The following is a 20,534-nucleotide window of genomic DNA, read 5'->3' on the forward strand; positions in this document are numbered from 1 at the left end:
TACTATCAAAATTTAAACAAATAAGATATATATGAAGCCCATTTTTTACTTACTGTTTAATTTCATATGCAATGTACCAAAATTTAACAAGTGGAAGGAAAAGAAAAGTGGGAAGGACTTATTATTCTTGATCACAATATATTTTCTCAGGTTGAGGAGCTAGAGCCAGAACTGGGAGGGAACAAGATGCCCTCTTTCCAGCCCAACACTGGCATAGTTCTCCTTGTTAATAATTCCCACCTAGAAACTACTGTTTGTGAAGGGAGCACTTCAGTGTCAGAGAGAATTGCCCCCTATGTGTAGTCCATGCATTTCCATTTGCATTTAATGGGAGAAAAAAAACATTAAAATCTTTGAAAAAGATTTCTTAAGCAGTTAGATAAAATTACTCTTCCAGTATGATCATGGTAAAAATAAAAAATTCTTTTGGCCCACCTACCTGCTTTTTTGTGCTCCAAAGAAGTGGGCTACTGTGGTAATGACAACTGATACTAGAGCAATTTCACAAACCTCAAAAACCTGAATCAATATAGCCTTTAGTTTCTCACAGTAAAGTCCCATATTCAGCATCTCCACTTAATAAAAGGTCAGTAAATTTTTTTTTTTTTTTTCAGTCTCAGAAGTGTTGACTGAAAAAACACACACACACAACATAGTTGTTTCAGGTTTATTCAGGGACCATAGTAAGGGCTGTAGCCTAGGAGACAGCTTCTCAGTAACTCTGAGAGAACTGCTCTGAAGAGGAAGGGGGAGGTTCAAGTATATATGTGACTTTTGGGCTAGGGAATACATGCAGTGAAGTATACATTTTGTTAAAAGATTACTGCTAGTTACAAAGAGCAGACATCTCAATAATTTTAGTGTTCTTCTGTGTATGGGAAGATGCAAGAATATGGGTTCATCAAAATTCTTGCTAAGATACACAACTAACTGTAAGGGACCAGCTTGTCCAAAGCACAGAGCATCCTGTTATCAAATTAATTTTCTCCATCTGAAGAAAATAGTGCTTCATCCTATTATCACCTTAATTTCGTCTGTCTGAAGCACAGAGTGTACTGTCCATCAGCAACTGTAGCAGGTAAATCCTTGCAGACTGGCTAATAAGCAACACTATTCTACTTTGTATGTAGGAGTCAGAACTAAAAACAGTATACTATATACATAAGACAACTATAAAAAGGACTGGACCCATAGTATACCTATGTACAGAATCCTAGAGCCTCTCAGAAGAGCACTCAGGGAGGATTCATTTTTTACAGTTTTCCTGAATGAATAGCTAGCTGATTGGGCAGTGTCAAGGTGTTCACCATTGTGTAAAGCATCCCCTTCCACATGCACAGCTGTTTCTTAGGGCATTTAATGCTGAATTCATATTTTTCTTCCTCTAACTTACCAGTTGGTCTCTGAAACCATATAATGACATTCTATTCCCATTGTGACAACCCTTCAAAGGATACACAGTGGAGGTCCCACATTGTGGCCCTTTCTGCCAAAAGTGTACTACTACATGACAGGTTTTTTTTTTTTTTTCCATTTATTTTTATCAGTTGGAGGCTAATTACTTTACAATATTGTAGTGGTTTTTGCCATACATTGACATGAATCAGCCATGGATTTACATGTGTTCCCATCCCGATCCCCCCTCCCGCCTCCCTCCCCATCCCATCCGTCTGGGTCTTCCCAGTGCACCAGCCCTGAGCACTTGTCTCATGCATCCAACCTGGGCTGGTGATCTGTTTCACCCTTGATAGTATACTTGTTTCAATGCTGTTCTCTGAACATCCCACCCTTGCCTTCTCTCACAGAGTCTAAAAGTCTGTTCTGTACACCTGTGTCTCTTTTTCTGTTTTGCATATAGGGTTATCGTTACCATCTTTCTAAATTCCACACATATGCGTTAGTATACTGTATTGGTCTTTATCTTTCTGGCTTACTTCACTCTGTATAATGGGCTCCAGTTTCATCCATCTCATTAGAACTGATTCAAATGAATTCTTTTTAATGGCTGAATAATATTCCATAGTGTATATGTACCACAGCTTCCTTATCCATTCGTCTGCTGATGGGCATCTAGGTTGCTTCCATGTCCTGGCTATTATAAACAGTGCTGCGATGAACATTGGGATACATGTGTCTCTTTCATTATCCCCTTTTAATCCTTCCTAAAGTTTGAAAAGCAATTCATTATTGCTTCAAATATTTGCTGAGTTCCTGTTGTCATGTGCTGTGCTAGGTGCTGGAGATCAAAATTGAACAAGAAAGACATTCCTGCACTCAAGAATTTATATTCTAGTATCTAGAGAGATGTAAGAGCCAGGAAGATGTTCCAAGAAGAAAACATAGGTGGAATGCTGTAGGACATTAGATTCGGTAGTGATTTTCTGGGATATGACACCAAAAACAGGCACCAAAAGCAAAAATTGACAAATTGGGCTAAGCCTCAAAATAAACAGGGCTTCCCCAATAGTTCAGCTGGTAAAAAAATCCGCCTGCAATGTGGGAGACCTCGGTTTGATCCCTGGGTTGGGAAGAACCCCTGGAAAGGGGAACAGCTACCCACTCCAGTATTCTGGCCTGGAGAATTCCATGAACTGTATAGTCCATGGGGTCATAAGGGAGTTGGACACGACTAAGCAACTTTCACTTTCAAAAGAAACAATAGAGTGAAAAGGCAACCTATGGAATGAAAGAAAATATTTGGAAATCATATATTTGATAAGCGATTAATATACAGAATATACAGGGCTCTTCTACAACCCACCAACAAAAAGAACCAAGCAACTCAATTTAAAAATGGACAAAGGACTGAATAGATAATTCTCCAAATGTATACAAATGGCCTACAAGCATATGAAAAGATGTTCAACATCACTAATCATAAGAAAAATGCAAATCAAAACCACACACTTACAGGATGGCCACTATCAAAAGAATAGAAAATAAGAAGTGATGGCAAGGATGTGAAGAAAGTGGAACCCTTAAGCACTATGGAAATGTAAAATGGTTCAGCCATTGTGGAGAAACAGTATAAAGGTTCCTCAAAAAATCAAAAACATAATTACCATATGAATCATCAATCCCACTTTTGGGTATATATCCAAAAGAATTCAAAGTAGGATCTTGAAGAGATTTTCGCACATCTGTGTTCATTTTAGCATTATTTCTCAATAGCTAGGAAGTGGAAGCAACCCAAATGGCATCAACAGATGGACAGATAGATAAAATGTTGGGTACACATTTTACAACGGAGTATAATGCAGCCTTGAAAGGAAATCCTGGGAATTCCCTGGTGGTCCGGTGGTTAGGACTCCACGCTTCCACTGCCAAGGGCTGGGGCTCAACCCCTGGTTGGGGAGCTAAGTTCCTGTAAGCCATGTGGTGAGGCCAAAAAAACAAGGGGGGAGGAGGAAATCCTGTCACATGCAACAACATGGATAAACGTCAAGGACATTCTGCTAAATGAAATAAGCCAGTCACAAAATAACAAAGACTGTGTAATTCCACTCCTATGTATCTGAAGTGGTCAAAATCATAGAAAGTAGGAAGGTAGTTACCAAGGGCTGGGGGTAGGAGGTAAAGGGAATTAGCATTCAATGGTAGAAAGTTTCAGTTTTACAAGATTAAAGTTCTAGAGATCTGTTATACAACAATGTGAATATACTTAACACTACTGAACTATACACTTAGAAATGGTTAAAATAATAAGTTTTATGTTTTTCACCACAACTTAAAAAGTTAAAATTTTAATTTATCAAAAAAAAAAAAGTTATTGGATTTCCCTGGTGGTCCAGTGGTTAATAATCCACTTGCCAACACAGGGGACATGGGTTTGATCCCTGGTCCAAGAAGATCCCACAGAGGTAACTAAATATTCTAAATATTTGTGTTAATCTTGCTCATGCTTTTCTTTATAATTTTACTACAAATATGGGTACTTATAAATAGTATATATTTGCCTAATATTGAACTTTATACATGGAATCATTGTCTTCTAACATCCCTCTTTTTCTCTGACCTCTTAATTTTTTTTAACATGATCCTCTTTTTTTAAAGTTCATACTGGATATATCTTTGAATGAAAACATGACAATTTATCCTCTATTCTGCTCTTAATGGACATTTTAAATGTTTCTAGTTTGGGGCTATTACTAATGGATATTTCTCCTTGTAGTATAATATTCTTGTATGTCTGTTAGTCCTGGTTCACATGCCCCAAAGCTTCTCTAGACCCTAGACTTTGGAGTACAGTCTTAAGTAAATGAAAAAGAAATGGAACACAACTTAAATATCCATCAAAAAGATAATGGGTGACTAAAATGTAACTTACTTATATAATGGAATATCATACAGTAATCAAAAGGAATGAGCTTGATCTTTCTACATCATCATGGATGGATCTCAAAACATGTGGAATTATGAAAGTGAGAGAAAACAAATACTAAATCGTAAAATTTAGGTAAAAAATTTTTAAAGCATACATTCAGTTCAGTTCAGTTCAGTCGCTCAGTCGTGTCCAACTCTTTGCCACCCCATGAATTGCAGCACGCCAGGCCTCCCTGTCCATCACCAACTCCCCGAGTTTACTCAAAACTCATGTCCATCGAGTTGGTGATGCCATCCAGCCATCTCATCCTCTGTCGTCCCCTCTCCTCCTGCCTCCAGTCCCTCACAGCATCAGGGTCTTTTCCAATGAATCAACTCTTCGCATGAGGTGGCCAAAGTATTGGAGTTTCAGCTTCAGCATCAGTCCTTCCAATGAACACCCAGGACTGATCTCCTTTAGGATGGACTGGTTGGATCTCCTTGCAGTCCAAGGGACTCTCAAGAGTCTCGCCATGAAATTAAAAAGACGCTTACTCCTTGGAAGAAAAGTTATGACTAACCTAGATAGCATATTAAAAAACAGAGACATTACTTTGCCAACAAAGGTCCGTCTAGTCAAGGCTATGTTTTTCCAGTGGTCATGTATGGATGTGAGAGTTGGACTGTGAAGAAAGCTGAGCGCCAAAAAATTGATGCTTTTGAACTGTGGTGTTGGAGAAGACTCTTGAGAGTCCCTTGGACTGCAAGGAGATCCAACCATAATACATACTAAATATATGTAAAAATATAAAAAGTGAACTGTAAGTGTACACTAAACTCATGATTGTCTGTGAGGAGGATGGGAAAGGGTCCTATATAGTGTTCTATTTCCTTTTAAAATAAATATGACAATTTAATTGACAAATATGACAATTAATTCTGGGTGACAGCATATGGGTATTTGTTATACTGTTCTTTGTGTTTTTGTACATCTTAAGTTTCTTAAAAGAGAGTGGACTGAGAAGACTGGAGAAGAATGTGTAAGCAATATTGAATATTTGTGTTTGCCTAACAGACCATCTAATATTCAAAATTAACATAATCCTAAGGTAGGTTTTTGATGGTTTTCACTCTTTTGATATGATTTTAAAAGAAACACTATGGTTTGAAAAAATTAAAAAGAGTGTGCAAGGACATCCCTGGTTAGGAATCCAACTTCCAGTTCAGGAGATACAGGTTAGCTCCCTGGTCAAGGAACTAAGGCCCCACATGCTGATAGGCAACTAAACCCTGATCCACAACTAGAGAAAAATCCGCTGGCAGCAACCAAGGCACAGCTAAATAAATAAAAAGAAAGACTGTGAAAAAAAAAATACCTCTTTCATGTGTCATACTAGTATTTACATAAGGCAGATTCTCAGGTAACAGCTTGCACTTCCTAAAACATTTGCTGCCTTTCGAGAAACTTCCAGTATATATACATATCTTTGGAATATCCTAACTTTAAATGTTACAGATCTGGGAGTCCTTTTTGTAGGCATAAAAGTCTCATCCTTTATTAGCTGATACTTAGTTCTCCCACTTTGGAAATCGAAATCAGTACCTGAGGCACACGGCTTTGCGTTAACCTTTGGTTTAATCAGCATTCTTCTAAGTAAACTGTTGAAGACATTTAAGCTCCTTATAGGCAATGGCTGTCTAAACAGAGAGCTTTTCAAAGATCGGAATTGGAGACAGGTGACCAGAGGCTGTAGAATTTCTTGACAGAATATTATAGATTCTTTTTTTTTTTTTCTTCATTCTTCACATCTTCAGGAAACACCTCGTGCCTCAGCGACGTGTAAGGACCTGAAGACCCAGACCGAGTTTCGAGAATTTAGCTAAATGATCCAACCCTGGGATTCTCCTAATTCTTTATGGCTGGCTGGACCTTAATTTTAGACTTTGTGAAGGTTGTGTTCCTATGCAGATGAACGACGGGAAACTCAGAAAAAGAAAACTAGTTTTTATTTGATGTCAATTAATTACGTTGCTTAAAACTTCCCGTCAAGCCCACTTGGGGTTTTGGATACAAAAATAAAGTCTTGCCGAAGGAACATTCTAGGGCAGAGGAAGCAGAGACAATTGCGGGCAAGGGTGTGTGTCAGTCGCTCAGTCAGACTATTTGCGCCCCCATGGACTGTAGCCCGCCAGGCTTCTCTGTCCAAGGGATTCTCCAGGCAAGAGCACTGGAGTGGGTTGCCGTTTCCTTCTCCAGCGGGCAAGGGAGACTGGGTGAAAAAAGGCAACGTCTCCTAGTCTTCTCCGGGTTTGGCTCGTTTCCTGTACTGCTCGATAGGTACCTAGCCCTCGTGGCGTTAGCGCCGGCCGGGAGACTAGCGACGTGGGACACTTAGTAACCCGGAACCTCGCGCGCGCGCGGTTCCGGCAGCAGCGCGCCCGGGGAAGGCTTTGCGTGCCGCACCGCCCTGCGCCATGCCCTTCAGCCCGGCGCTCGGAGGTGAAAGCTTCTAGCCTGGGCCCCTGCAGTGGTCCTGGTGGTTTTCTTTGTAGTTGAAGGCCTGAGGCCAGGCCTCAAGTGGAAACGGCGTCACCATGATGACTGGACGGCAGGCCCGAGCGCCCTTACAGTTCCTGCCTGATGAGGCCCGGAGCCTGCCGCCGCCGAAACTGACTGACCCGCGGCTCGCCTTCGTCGGCTTCTTGGGCTACTGCTCCGGCCTGATTGATAACGCGATCCGGCGGAGGCCGGTGCTGTCGGCCGGTGAGGGCTGCGCGGACGGGATCGGCCGGGAGGAGATGGGGTCGTAGGGCTGAGGGCCGTCTCTGCCTTAGGCGGCCTGAGGTGCCTTCGCTTTTCCGGGCCTTTTCGCGTTAACTGGCCCCGTCTCGCCTCTCTCAGGTATCCGCTCCCCTTGAGCTTCTCAGAATCTGGCCATTTCAGGAAACAGATTCAGTGCAACCCACGACCTCGCAGTGAGTCTGTGAAGGACCCTGGACGGAACTGCTTGCTTCCCTCTCAGTTCGCGTTGTAGGGTGCAAAAATGAGTGATCAGTCTATCCAGTGCTCTATTAATACTACATGCATTATAGCATTTTTAGTCATCACACGCCGTGGGGTAAGACAGAGCGGGGAGTATTAGCCACAGTGAGGAAACAGCCTTAGAAAGGTTAACGCAGCTTGACCAAGGTCGTAAGTAGCACGGTCTGTTTGTAAACTCCAAGAGTCTGCTTTGAGAACCAGCACTTCTCAGATTTAATGTGCATACTAATAAGTTGAGGGTCTTGTTAAAATGCAGATTATAATTCGTTAGCCCTGGAGAGAGCTCTCCTCGTGGTCCCAGTTTCCCAGACACTGCTGGTCTGGGGACCTCACGTTGAGTAGCAGGCTGTAAATCACTGGGCTGTATTTCCCAGTAAGTGCGTGTCCACCTGTCAGAGACCAACCGTGATAATAAGCGACAGACTGTGTGCATGCCCAGTCGTGTCTGACTCTTTCCTACCCCCATGGGCCCAGCCTGGCTCCTCCGTCCATGGGATTTTCCAGGCAAGAATACTGGAGTGGGTTGCCATTTCCTTCTCCAGGGGATCTTCCCCACCCAGGGATGGAACCTGCGTTGGCAGGCAGATCCTTTACCTCTGAGCCACCTGGGAAACCCAAGAGACAACAGCAGCTGTGCTAAAGTCTGTGGATTTCCTCAGGAAAAAGAGGGAAACTTTGTAAGAGATATTTTTTAGTTTAGCCATGATCTGTCAGAGGAATACTTGGAGAGAGCCTTCCAGGCCATGGGAGGCTAGTGAGAGTGAATGGGAACAAGAGCATGGGAATGGGGGGCAGTTGATGATGAGTGAGTCAGAGTAGGGTGATAAGGCAACAAAGATTTAGGTAGATTGTGGCAGTTTATTCTCCAGGCAGACAGGAACCTTACATACTTTTTGAAAGCTGCTGAAGGAAACGCAGTGATTGGACTTGTGTTTTAAAAGGTCAACTTTGTTAGAAACTGGAGCCAAAAAGCCCAGTTAGGAAGAAAACTCATACTGTGGTTCAGGCAACCAAGAGAAGGAAATGGCAACCCACTCCTGTATTCTTACCTGGAGTTTTCCATGGACAGAGGATTGGCCAGCTACAATCCATGGGGTCGCAAAGAGTCGGACACGACTGAACAGCTTACACTCTTTGGGGCAACCAGAAATTACCTTCCTTGGGCCTCTTTTGCCTTCCGGGTGTATGTATGCCTGGAGGTTGACTCCCAGCCCACCAGATGTCAGCATTTCCAGGGCTCAAATAGACTTGAAATCCCATCTGCCGTGGACATGACCCCACTGCAGTCTTTGTCCATTTCTGCCACTAGGAACTGTGGAGTGTTCTTCCTTTCTATCACCACTCCACACCTGCCCAGGCCTGTGACTTGGTGTGATGGAAAGAGGTCCACTTTGGAGTTAAATGGCCTTGCCCCACTGCTTCCCACTTCTGTCACTTTGGGCAAGTTACTTGATCAGAGCTTAAGTTTCCTCACTTATAAAGTGAGAATAATTCATCTTTGCAAATTTTTTTGTGAGAAGTAAGAATCTATAGGTAAATATGCCTACACAGAAGGTGCTGATGGGCTTCCCTTTCCTTAGCTCTTGTTGCACAGTTTACCATATATTTGTTCAGTCTTAACTGAGCTTTTTCTCTGTGCCAGGCAATGTTACACATTGGGTATGAGAGGAGGAATACTGACCTGCTCTTGAGGAACTCCTAATTGGGTCAGTGAGACAAGTAGGTATGAGTCTAGGCGTGACAGGTATTCTGATAGCTGGGTGAGCAGGCAGTACTTTGGGAGCCTGAAGAAGGTTCAGATCAGAGAGATGGTGTTCCAGAAGAAGAAAAGGTTGGCTGAAATTTGAAGTTTGTATCACTTAATCTCACCTTGTTGTCAAAGAATGTTTTGTGCCTTTTCTGGGAGACCAAAGAACATAGTGGTTAAGAGCCCAAGCTTTCGGATTTGATGCACCTCCTCCTCCCTACTCACCATTTGATTCTGGAGAAGATGCTTATCTCTGTGAGCTTTAGTTTCCTCATCTGTGAAATAGGGGTAGTATCTACCTCTTTGTGTGACTGAGAACTAGGGGAGATGATGAAGGTAAAGCACTTAGCCCAGGCCTAGGGATCAGAGTTCCTGAGTTCTCTGAGTTTCCTTTGTCGCTTTGGAAAATTCAGGCCTTGAGGACTTTATTGAAATCATTATCCTCAGCAGCATTTATTTAATGCATACTGTGTTTATCTCGTTCAATGTCTGCCAAATAGTAATGCTCAGTGAGTATTTATTGAATGAGTGTGTAGATAACAAGGAAATAGAGAACCATCCAGAGATTTACAAACCAGGCGGGCATATCTATGAAAAAGATGAATTCTAATACAAATTTATGCAAATAGAGTAGGAGGAATGGGGAAGGAGGAATACATGGTGGATTTTTCCAGCTGTGGTCTTGGAGAGTATCTGGCATTCTCTAGGTAGTCAGGATATTCTGTCAATGAAATCAAGCTGTGCAGATCTTTTTCAAGTACACAGAAAATATTAAATACAATTTTTTCTTAAGCTTTTCTCCCATCACCTATTTTTAAACCCTTATTTCTGGATATCACTCACCTGCTCTTAATTTAGACTTACTTAGTATCTAAGTGTAGTCTGCAAAACTAAATCTGTATTGATTTCTAGTCTAACATAAGAGCAGTTTACTGTGTTCCTCAAAGAGCACTGTGGCTTTCAAGTTTAGGTCAACTGAGAAAAGGAAAAAAGAGGAAAATGATTGTGAAGGGATTGTGTATATGGTGAGAGACCACTGCTGAAAGAGAAGAGGCTAGAGAAATGAAGACTTGAGAAGAGGCCAAGCCATGCCTTTAGGGTTTGGGACACTGATACCATTGAAATCTCTGCAGGATATGGGTAAACACAGAGTCTGGGTCTTTTATCTGTGTAGTCCAGTGGCAGGTGGGAGAGCGCAGCACACTGGTTCGCTGCATTACAGGTGGCTCATTAGGGGAACCGTGGCTATCTGGGGTAAGTGCTGTGCTAGTCAGTGCTAAGTCAGTTCAGTCGGGTCCAACACTTTGTGACCTCGTGGCCTGTAGCCCACCAGACTCTGTCCATGGGGTTCTCCAGGCAGGAATACTGGAGTGGGTTGTCATGCTCTCCTCCAGGGGATCTTCCTGACCCAGGAATCAAACCTGCGTCTCTTATGTCTCCTGCATTGACGAGTGGGTTCTTTACCACTAGTGCCGCCTGGGAAGCTCCTTTCTGGGTAAAGTGAAGTGAAGTGAAAATTGCTCAGTGTCCTACTCTTTGTGATCCCATGGACTATACAGTCCATGGAATTCTCCAGGCCAGAATACTGGAGTGGGTAGCCTTTCCCTTCTCCAGGGGATCTTCCCAACCCAGGGGTCGAACCCAGGTCTCCCGCATTGTAGGCGGATTCTTTACCAGCTGAGCCACAAAGGAAACCCAAGAATACTGGAGTGGGTAGCCTATCCCTTCTCCAGGGGATCTTCCCAACCCAGGAATTGAACCAGGGTCTCCTGCATTGCAGGTGGATTCTTTACTAACTGAGCTATCAGGGAAGTCCCTTTCAGGATAAGGGAGAATGCAAAATAGTCTGAGCACTGTCCAATCCCAGGTCATAGTGATATTTTGTATTTTACTGTTTTACATTTTTTCCCAAAATACTTCTAATAACTACTGTGAAAAACGGTTAGGTATTATCTTTATTTTAGAGGTAGTAAATTGATTTGCCCAAGGCCATTCATCCATTTATTGTATATTTATTAAGTGCTGTCTGTGTGTTGATATACAAAGGTGAGTGAAACACTGACTTTGCCTGGTAGTAGAGGGAAAAATAATTACTATAGCAATTTACATATTATGAGGGATGAATTCATCCTTTTAACTCCAGGAAAGTTTTAGGAAGACATCTTAGCAGAAGTGATGTGCAAGTTGAGCCTTGAAGGATCAGGACATTGCAGGGCAGAGAAGTAATCAGTACACAGTGTATAGAAGCATGAAGGAGCCTAGGTTATGTGAGGAATTAGAAGTAGTTCAGTGTTGCTGGGCACAATATGCAAACCAGGGAGTGTCAGATGATGAAGGCGGAGGAGTCAGCTCATGAAGGGCCTGGGAGGTCACATGCAGGACACTGGGGTCTTGTTAACCATAACTGAAGAAGGGACAGACAAACTAATTTGTGTTTTAGTAAAAATTCCTCTAGTGACAGGGTAAAAGCTGGAATCAATGTGGAGTAGAAAATGAGATGAAAGGTAAACCAGTTATATAAATGAGCATGAGTTCCCTGAAGTGAGCAAAGGGAATATTTATCAGGTAGAATCGACAGTGACTAAATGTAGAGGATGAGGGTAGAAAAGAAAAGATAATTAGTATGCTTATTAGCAGGACTTGGATTTCTGGGTAAATGGTCTTTTAGGAAAAAGAGATATGAATAGGAAGGAACTGAGTTTGTTTGGGAGAATTCAGGTTATCGTATCTGTCAAATATTTGGATGTATCTGTTGTTCAGATAGGTATCTGAGTTGGGCATTACTAATGGGTTACCAGTACATAGATAATAGATAAGACCATAGGAACGAAAGCATGTGTGGGGTAAGAAAACAGCTGGAAATAAAATTCTGAGGCATAGCTATAAAATCTACACTTAGACTTTTGTAAAAAAAAAAAAAAAAAATTATATAAAATCAATACCTTTGGATCTCCCCTTCACATTTAAAATTTTGGCTTTGCTAGATCATGTGATTTGATCCTCTCCAGTCTTATTATAATAGGATGATTGTATTTTTTTGTCGCACTGATCAGCATGTGGGATTTTAGTTCCCTGACCAGAAATCGAATGCACACCCCCTGCAGTAGAAGCACGGAGTCTTAACCACTGGACTGCCAGGGAAGTCCCAGGAGGAGGATTTTTTTAAAGATAGTTTTTGAGTAGGTAATACTTGCAAAATTACAAAATTCAGAAGATACAAGAGAATGAGATGTATTTGTAGTATGGTGTACTGTTTTAGTAACCACTAGATATATAAATACAAATCAGTATATGGAGACAAACCAAACTGCTCTTAGACCATTTGTAGAGGGCTTTAGCCTCTACTTGTCATGTCCTGAGCACATCCTGAAATGCAAGTTAGTGTAGGTCTAAAGTCTAAAGGTAGCCTATTGAAAAAGAAGACTTTTTTTTTTCTGTGTCAGTCTACCATTCAAGTTTTTGTGCTTATCCTCCTTTTTCCTTGAAGAAACTTATAAAACATGAATTTAAAAAATTTTAGATTTGTTGATAGTTACGTTTATAGACAAAATGTTGCTTTTCGTAGTTGCCAGATATCCTTAGGAACATGTTCCAAGGTCATGGCTGTGTGTTCAGAATACCCATATACAACAGCCTTTTTTTTTTTTCTAAGAATGTTGGAAGAAATTACAAACTATGTATCTGAAACCTTAAAAATGTGATTTTTAACACACAAGACTGATTTTTGCTTTCTTTGGAATTTGTGGTTTCAATTTCAGGTTTGCATCGCCAGCTTCTATATATTACTTCCTTTGTTTTTGTTGGATATTATCTTTTAAAACGTCAAGACTATATGTATGCTATGAGGGACCACGATATGTTCTCATATATAAAGTCACATCCAGAGGATTTTCCTGAAAAAGGTATTTCAAGTTCATTGTAGAAAACTTCTTTCTTACTCTGTACCATTTTTGCTAGTTAATCTTTCCCTTGCCTGTGACTTCAGTTCCTTCTGTGTTCTGTTGATTTCCACCTCTTTGTCTGTAGACTAGAATTCTCTTGAATTCATATATCTAGTTTCTGACTGAGTACCTCTGTGTCCTGCTTCAGTGAATGGCACTACTGTCTACCTGGGTGCTCCAGCCAGAAGCCTGGGAATCATCTTCATGGCTCTCTGTCTGTTTGACTTCTCATTAGTCATAAAGTCTTACCGTTCTAATCCCTAAATAATTCTCAACTCTGAACTCTCCTCTCCGCCACTGTCACTACCCTGGTTCAGGCCTTGGTATCATCATCATAGATTCTTTCAAAGCAGTTCTTCATTCAGTGGAACAAAATGCCTGGTTGGGAAGCTAGGTTGAGGACTAGAAAATAAAGCAGTTCTTATGAGAATATTAACTTTTAATGTTTCTTCAGGAAGTATGATTTTTTAAACATGATTTTAAAATCTTTTGTGATTTTTCTTTTTATAGATAAGAAAAGTTACAGCGAAGTTTTTGAAGAATTCCATCCGGTGCGTTGAAGTCTCCAAAACGCTTGCTCCGGTTTCATCAATACCGGTCATTTCTGTATTTTGTCAGACTGTTTCTATGATCTGAAGTTTATGTTAATCTCTTAACGTTAACACCTTGTGATTAAAATGGTCATTATAAGCACTCTGACTCCTTTTTGTCAAAAAACAGTTCATCAGAGAATGGTCAGTTTCCATTTAGCTAGTTTTGAGAAGACATCTGGCAGATTTTAAAATGGAGTTTAGTTCTAGTTCAGAGTTGGCAGTCTAATAGCCTGTGAGCCACATTTGGCTCACTGCCAATCCAGTTTTATTGGACACAACCAGGCTCATTTGTTTACATGTGAACGGCTGCTTCCTTCTGCAGCAGAGTTGAGTGGTTATGACAGAGACCTTATGGTCTGTGAAGCCTGAAATATTTAATATATGGCCTTTTACAGAAGAGTTTCACCTGCTCCAGTTCTAGTGCAGAGTGAACCAAGCAAGCCAGATGATGGAAGGTTTTGTGAGTCATGTAGAATAATTTTGACTCGATTCTAGGTAGTGGAAGGTCACTAAAGGATTTTAAATAGGGATAACACGGTCATGCTTATATTGCTGAGCTCTCTACAACACCATAGAGGGTGGTTTAAAAGGAGGAAGCTCACGACCAGGAGAATAGCTAGGAGACTGATTTAGCAAAGGAGTCTCTGCTCTTAGTTGGGACATCTGGGGAAAGTGAGCTCAGTAGCTGACACTGTCTGTGGTGGGAAGTGAAAGTGTTAGTTGCTAAGTTGTGTCCGACTCTTTGCAACCCCAGGTACTCTAGCCCTCGGGGCTCCTCTGTCCATGGGACTCTCCAGGCAAGAATACTGGAATCAGTAGCCATTCCCTTCTCCAGGGGACTGAACCAGGGTCTCCTGCATTGCAAGCAGATTGTTTACCATCTCAGCCCGCAGAGAAGCCCGTCTACTGTGGATTAGAAGTAAAAGATCCCGCCTAACTAGAATGACGTTTTACTCTTTATGGCTTATCAAGTCCAAAAATTTGTCCCAAGTTCTTGTTTCTAAGCTCAGATTTCATAATCAGATTAGGTTTTGGAGATTAATAAAATTGTTTACATGTGATTTCAGATTAGGCGGCAGTATGAATAAAAGCAGATGGACAAAATCACATGGTTCCACCTCTCTTCTCTTGAGTCCTACTTGTTAAAAATGAAATCATGTCTGAGAAAGTACTTCAGAAGTTAATAAAGATATGTACAAATACAGGTATTTTTATTGCTGCTGCAATAAATAAGTTATAGTTTATCTCTGCTCAATAGGTGTAGGAGTGTGAACCACTCAGGGTTGAGGACTCTGCTTCTTCTTAGTTCTGGAGGGTAGAAAGTAAGGGAGTACTAGAACAAATAACAAGGTGAGCGTGGGAGAAGAAATAGACCTATAATAATAGCTCTCACATGCCAGATGCTTTTGACTTACTGTTTAATTTTCAAAGCAACTTCATGAGATAGGGAACACTGTCTCCCATTTTATAGATGAGGAAATTTAGGCCACGATGGGTTAAATAACTTGCCCATGATTGCAGTGAGTGACTGCCAAGAGAGAAGGATGTGAGCCTCGGTTAGTCAGATGCTAGAACTTGTATTTCTGCTGTAGTACACTGACCAGGTGACAGACGGGGTCCCTCATGAATCATTGGCTTCCGCCCCAAGCTAGTAAGAGGAGCGAGGAGTTGTGAACAGCAGCAGGCAGCCTCACTGACACAGTGATCAGTCCAGGAACTGGTGCTCAGAGGAAGGTAGGAATCCCAGACATCCAAATCATCTTCACTTATAGTTGCAGGTGCAGGTCTTTTTGGTCTTAGCGTCATCAGGCTAGCAAACTGCTCCATGTCTTCATAGAGACTGCCTTCTATCATGTGGAGTAAGCTGTGGGTGCACAAATTTAAAAAGACAAGTCAGTGTAAGTTCACACTATTAACATACTGTCACATGTCTATTGAAATAGGAAACCTATTGAAAAAGCACAATGGTGCTCTTTGTAGGAAAACCCTAGTTGCCTTACAGCACTATGAGAAGAATGGTGGTCAGAACTGCAATACATCACCTAGCTTCATCTCTACCTTTTACTAACAGGAAAACTACAGAAAGGTGAAATAAGTTGTCCAGGACATAGAGAGGTCAGTGCAGAGCCAGGACAAGAGGCTAGATACCTTTTTTTTTTTATAACTTCTGCACAAAAAACAAGTTAGAGTGTGTTGAAATGTGTCACAGTGTAGAACTGGCTGCTCTTGTCTTCCAGGAAGTTTGGCTGGTCAAGGAGTGACGAATCTCACTGCTCTGCCATCCCTAATTCTTACCTCCAGCCCTGGCTGCAGAGTTCTAAAGTGTAGAGGAAAGGAGTTAGATGTGAGTTGGGCCAGGGTCCATTCACATCTTGGCTTGGCCATTTCCTGAGTAACCTCAGACTCATTTTCTCTCTCAGACCTCCAGTTTTTTTCATGTGTAAAAGGGGATTATAATCCCATTAGATCATTGATATGCAAGTAATTTTAAACTATAAAATCAAGTGCCAATCCTTTTACTAATACCTTTATTATTCAGTGAATAAACTGACACCCAGAGAAGTGAGCAAAAGCAAGGCTCATTAGTGGTGGAATCAGAACTTGAACCCAGAGCTCTTGACCCAGCCCCCTTTCATTCAAGAATAACCTCTGAAAGGCCACTCAGGGAGCTTCAAGAGGAGAGGGACACTGGGTTGAAGCTGGCAGTTTAGGTGTAGGTTTGAAGTTGCTGTTGTTTAGTCACTGAGTCATATTCAACTCTTTTTCAACCGCATGGACTGTAGGCTCCTCTGTCCATGGGATTTTCTAGGCAAGTGGATTGCCATTGCCTTCTCTAGGGGATCTTCCTGACCCAGGGATTTAACTCAAGTCTCCTGCATTGGCAGGCAGATTTCTTTTACCACTGAGCCACCTGGGAAGACCAGATTTAAGGTAGGGAAAGGGAAAATGGCTGAGAAAATCCCTGGAGCAGAACTCTTCTAGACTGTGTTTTTAGGGTCCATGTGTATTACCCATCATTACAGAGTGGCCTCCGGAAAATCATGAAGATAACACAATATGGCAGAGAGTAAATCTGATGGAAAGAATACCCAGGTCAGACTTCCCTGGTGGTTTAGTGGTTAGGAATCCGCCAGCCAGTGCAGAGGACACAGGTTCGATCCCTGGTCCGGGAAGTTCTCACTAAGCCCTGCACGCCACAGCTGCTGAGCCCGTGTGGTGCAACTACCGAACCCTGTGCACCCTGGAGCCCGTGCTCTGCAACAAGAGAAGCCACTGCAGTGAGAAGCCCACACACCACAGCTAGAGTCAGCCACCCCTCACTGCAACCATAGAGAGCCTGCATGCAGCAGCAGACACCCAGTGCAGCCGAAAATAAAAATTTCCAAGCATTTTCACATGTACTGTAAAAAAAGAGAGGGAAGCTACCCCAGTGAGAAACCCATGTACTGCAACTAGAGAAAGTCCACGCAGCAACAAAGACCAAAAAAAAAAGAATGCCCAGCTCTGGGGCCACTCTTGCTTTTTTTATCCCCTTACCAATTATGTGGGGTTTCACTGGTGGCTCAGCAATAAAGAATCTGCCTGCAATGCAGAAGACTCAGGTTCAATCCCTGGGTCAAGAAGATCCCCTGGAGAAGGAAATGGCAACCCATTCCAGTATTCTTGATTGGGAAATCCCATGGACAGAGGAGCCTGGTTAGAGTCCATGGGGTCAAAAGAGTTGGAAACGACTAGGCGACTAAACAGCTATGTGACTTCGGGTGAGACACTTCCTCTATCTGGATTTAATTTCCTTACAGGTAAAAAGAGGATAAAGATTCTGCCCAAAAACCTACATCAGGTGCTTTGAGATTCCCATGGACATGGGCATGGTTTATCACTAATGAAGCCAGCTAATGGGAACAGGGCTGGCATGTGACACAGGATTAAAACCAGCAGGTGTTGTGGCCAAATTTCTCCCAGTCTTCACCCAGGAATGACCCACCCGGCTGTCCCAGGCCCCCTTCCCTCCTCCCACGCTGTGAGATGCCACCTGCTTGTCTAGCTTCCTGCTCACCTACATCTCACGGCCCCAGCCCTTCTGGGCTCAGATCCCAACTTGTATGTATATGTCCTCCCAAATGGGCTCCCCAGCAGGTGCCTTTTCACTGGTGTGCCTAGAACGAGTTAGAGTGTCCACACGGTGGTCCTTTAACTTTCTGCCTGGTTGGCTGCAACTTGGGGTGGCTAGAGCACCTCTGCTAGTCGTGGGACTATGGTGAGCAGCCTCACTCATGTACCCCAGCAGCCTCACCCATATATCCCCGGATGCCATATAAATATAATTCTCCATATCCCATAACTTGAAAAAATGTTGGAAGCAGTGCCACACACACACAAAACTCACATTCAACACACGAGTAAACACGTGCCTCGGATAAGGTTCTTCATTTATAAAATAGAAATAATAAAACCTATCTTCCTAGAATTGTTATGAAGATTAAATGAATTCATCCTATCTCAAGCATGTAGGGACTATATTGACATTTATTATGTGCTCAGATAGAAGCTATTATGAATATGTGACATCAGAGGTTCTTATTTTAGAATTCATGGATGGGCCTTAGTAGATGGCATATTCTCTGAAGTTGCATGTACAGTCATGCTGCTGCTGCTGCTAAGTCACTTCAGTCATGTCCGATTCTGGGCAACCCCACAGACGGCAGCCCACCAGGCTCCCCCGTCCCTGGGATTCTCCAGGCAAGAATACTGGAGTGGGTTGCCATTTCCTTCTCCAATGCATGAAAGTGAAAAGTGAAAGGGAAGTCGCTCAGTCGTGTCCAACTCTTTGTGTCCCCATGGACTGCAGCCTACCAGGCTCCTCCGTCCATGGGATTTTCCAGGCAAGACTACTGGGGTGGGTTGCCATTGCCTTCTCCACATATACAGTCATATATATGTCTATATGCCTGGACCCTGGGGAGAGAGTCCTTGGCTTTAATCAGATTCTTAAAGTAGTCAATGGTGAGAACACACTTGTTCAGTTCATACAGCTCCAAATATTCACATGAAATGATACAAAACATTAGTTGCTCAGTCATGCCTGACTCTTTGCAACCCCGTGGACTATAGCTCACCAGGCTCCTCTGTCCATGAAATTTTCCAGGCAGGAATACTGGAGTGGGTAGCCATGCCCTTCAGGGGATCTTCTCCACCCGGATTGAACCCGGGTTTCCTGCAGTGCAAGCAGATTCTTAACCATCTGAACTGTCAGGGAAGTTATTTGCATACTTACTAATAAATGCACAGATACATACAAGTGGACATAAGGCATGCACACACCAACCACTTTTCCTTATTTTTCCATAATAGTTCACCATAATTACTCACCAATTCTGGGTCAGAAGGAGAGTAAGACAGGCCTGGCCTTGGGCCTTCCTGGGTTGTGGTTTCAATCCCCGAAGGCAAGGCTGGCTGTCTGAGAGCCGGGCTTGCCCTCTCCCCCTGGGTTCACCACTGCTCCCTTCCTCCCCCGGAATGCCCTCGGTGGACATCAACACGGCCACCGTTACCTTTCCTACATGGCCTGTCCCGTTTTCTCCTGGTATCTCCTTGTCACCTCCTCGGCTTTCCGGGTAAGATGGGTGAGGATGTGATGAAGGCTAGCGAAGTGCAGGTGTAACTGGGCTTCCAGGTCCAGCTGCCCCAACACCCTCTCCTCCTCAGCCTCTTCCGTCTCTCCAGCTTCAGTCTCAGCTCCATTGGCTTTGCCCCCTGCCACCTTGGCCTGCCACTCCTGCCGGGGCAGCAGCCCGTGCTCCACATCCATGCGGATGGCCTTGAGCATGGTGAAGTAGCTGTAGAGATCGGAGGCGCCCGCCTGGGTCTGGTACCCATGTGCGCTCAGCTGCATGTCCCGCAGAAGGCTGGGGATCATCACCACCTGCTCCATGTTTCGCACCACGGCCAAGTACCGGTCCATGACGGTCAGCAGGCAGTTCTTGGGGTAGCGCTTGGTCAGCACCTGCATGGTGGCTTTATCTTCCATACGGAGTCCTGCAGACTGCCTTGGCCCTGTTTCCAGGCTGTTATTTTTATGTCAGTATGCACAGCAATTTGACAAGATGCCAAGAACCAGCCGGTAGGTCAACACAGCCCTCTTTTAAGCCAATCCTAGGGCTTGGGTCCCAACATCCTGTATCAGGTGATCCATCTGCCCAGGGACAGAACTGCCAGACTTAGGACTGTCATTTCAGTACTCCGTGACTGCCTCAGTAAGAGCCCGGCTCCTCCTTCTTCAGCTTGCAGAGCCAGTTAGAGGGCAACCTTTTCCTTTGGCAGCTGGTGCACTTGACCCCCAGGCAATAATTAATTCTCTCAGGTCACCTAAGAACAAGCTGCCCCTTGGCTATCTGTGTCTTAATGCCCAACTTGCTTCTTTAACATGGGTGCCTCAGCTGTGAAATGAGCAAGGGAAGAGGGTCACGCAATGAAACAGCTTAGTGTGGGGCAAAGAGCTATCAGATGGAAGCCAGAAGTCCAGTTCTGCAATTTCTCAGTCATGTGTTGCCATTGGTTTGTTAGTTAACACTTAAGAGCACTCACTTTGCATCAAGGATTACACTGAGCTCTTTCACCCGGGCCGTACAATCAGTGCTTTAACATTCTCATTTTACCAATGAGAAAACTGAAGTGCACACAGCTAAAGTAACTTGCCCATGGTGCCACTGGGGCTGGGGTTCCAGCCTGGGACCACCTCTCTCTCACCTCCAGTTAGGATTCTAGACTGATATGTTAAGTTGCCTAAGTTATACAAGTTAACAGGATCCATCTTCTTTTCTGTAGATTTGAGGTGTTATTCTAAGGAGACAAGGCTAAACAGAATGCTTTGTAAATCACAAAATGTAGTCCCCAGATGTATTATCCAT

At 43.1% G+C, this 20,534-nt stretch overlaps 2 protein-coding genes across 2 annotated transcripts; one reads left to right on the top strand and one right to left on the bottom strand.

Annotated features, from left to right (window-relative positions):
- The first annotated feature begins 6,739 nt into the window (after positions 1-6,739).
- On the top strand, positions 6,740-13,726 carry NDUFC2 (NADH:ubiquinone oxidoreductase subunit C2). The gene is made up of 3 exons (XM_020915144.2): positions 6,740-7,066; positions 12,851-12,994; positions 13,544-13,726. Exons 1-3 carry the CDS (start codon positions 6,898-6,900, stop codon positions 13,591-13,593), a joined length of 363 nt encoding a protein of 120 aa, XP_020770803.1. The 5' UTR covers positions 6,740-6,897; the 3' UTR covers positions 13,594-13,726.
- Positions 13,727-15,027: 1,301 nt separating this feature from the next.
- THRSP (thyroid hormone responsive) lies at positions 15,028-19,868 on the bottom strand. Its single transcript, XM_020915145.2, has 2 exons — positions 19,179-19,868; positions 15,028-15,490 (listed from the first exon to the last, which is right to left on the bottom strand). Exon 1 carries the CDS (start codon positions 19,652-19,654, stop codon positions 19,184-19,186), a length of 471 nt encoding a protein of 156 aa, XP_020770804.2. The 5' UTR covers positions 19,655-19,868; the 3' UTR covers positions 15,028-15,490; positions 19,179-19,183.
- Positions 19,869-20,534: the final 666 nt, after the last annotated feature.

The sequence above is a fragment of the Odocoileus virginianus genome, chromosome 28, assembly GCF_023699985.2.
Source record: "Odocoileus virginianus isolate 20LAN1187 ecotype Illinois chromosome 28, Ovbor_1.2, whole genome shotgun sequence".
Taxonomy (NCBI): domain Eukaryota; kingdom Metazoa; phylum Chordata; class Mammalia; order Artiodactyla; family Cervidae; genus Odocoileus; species Odocoileus virginianus.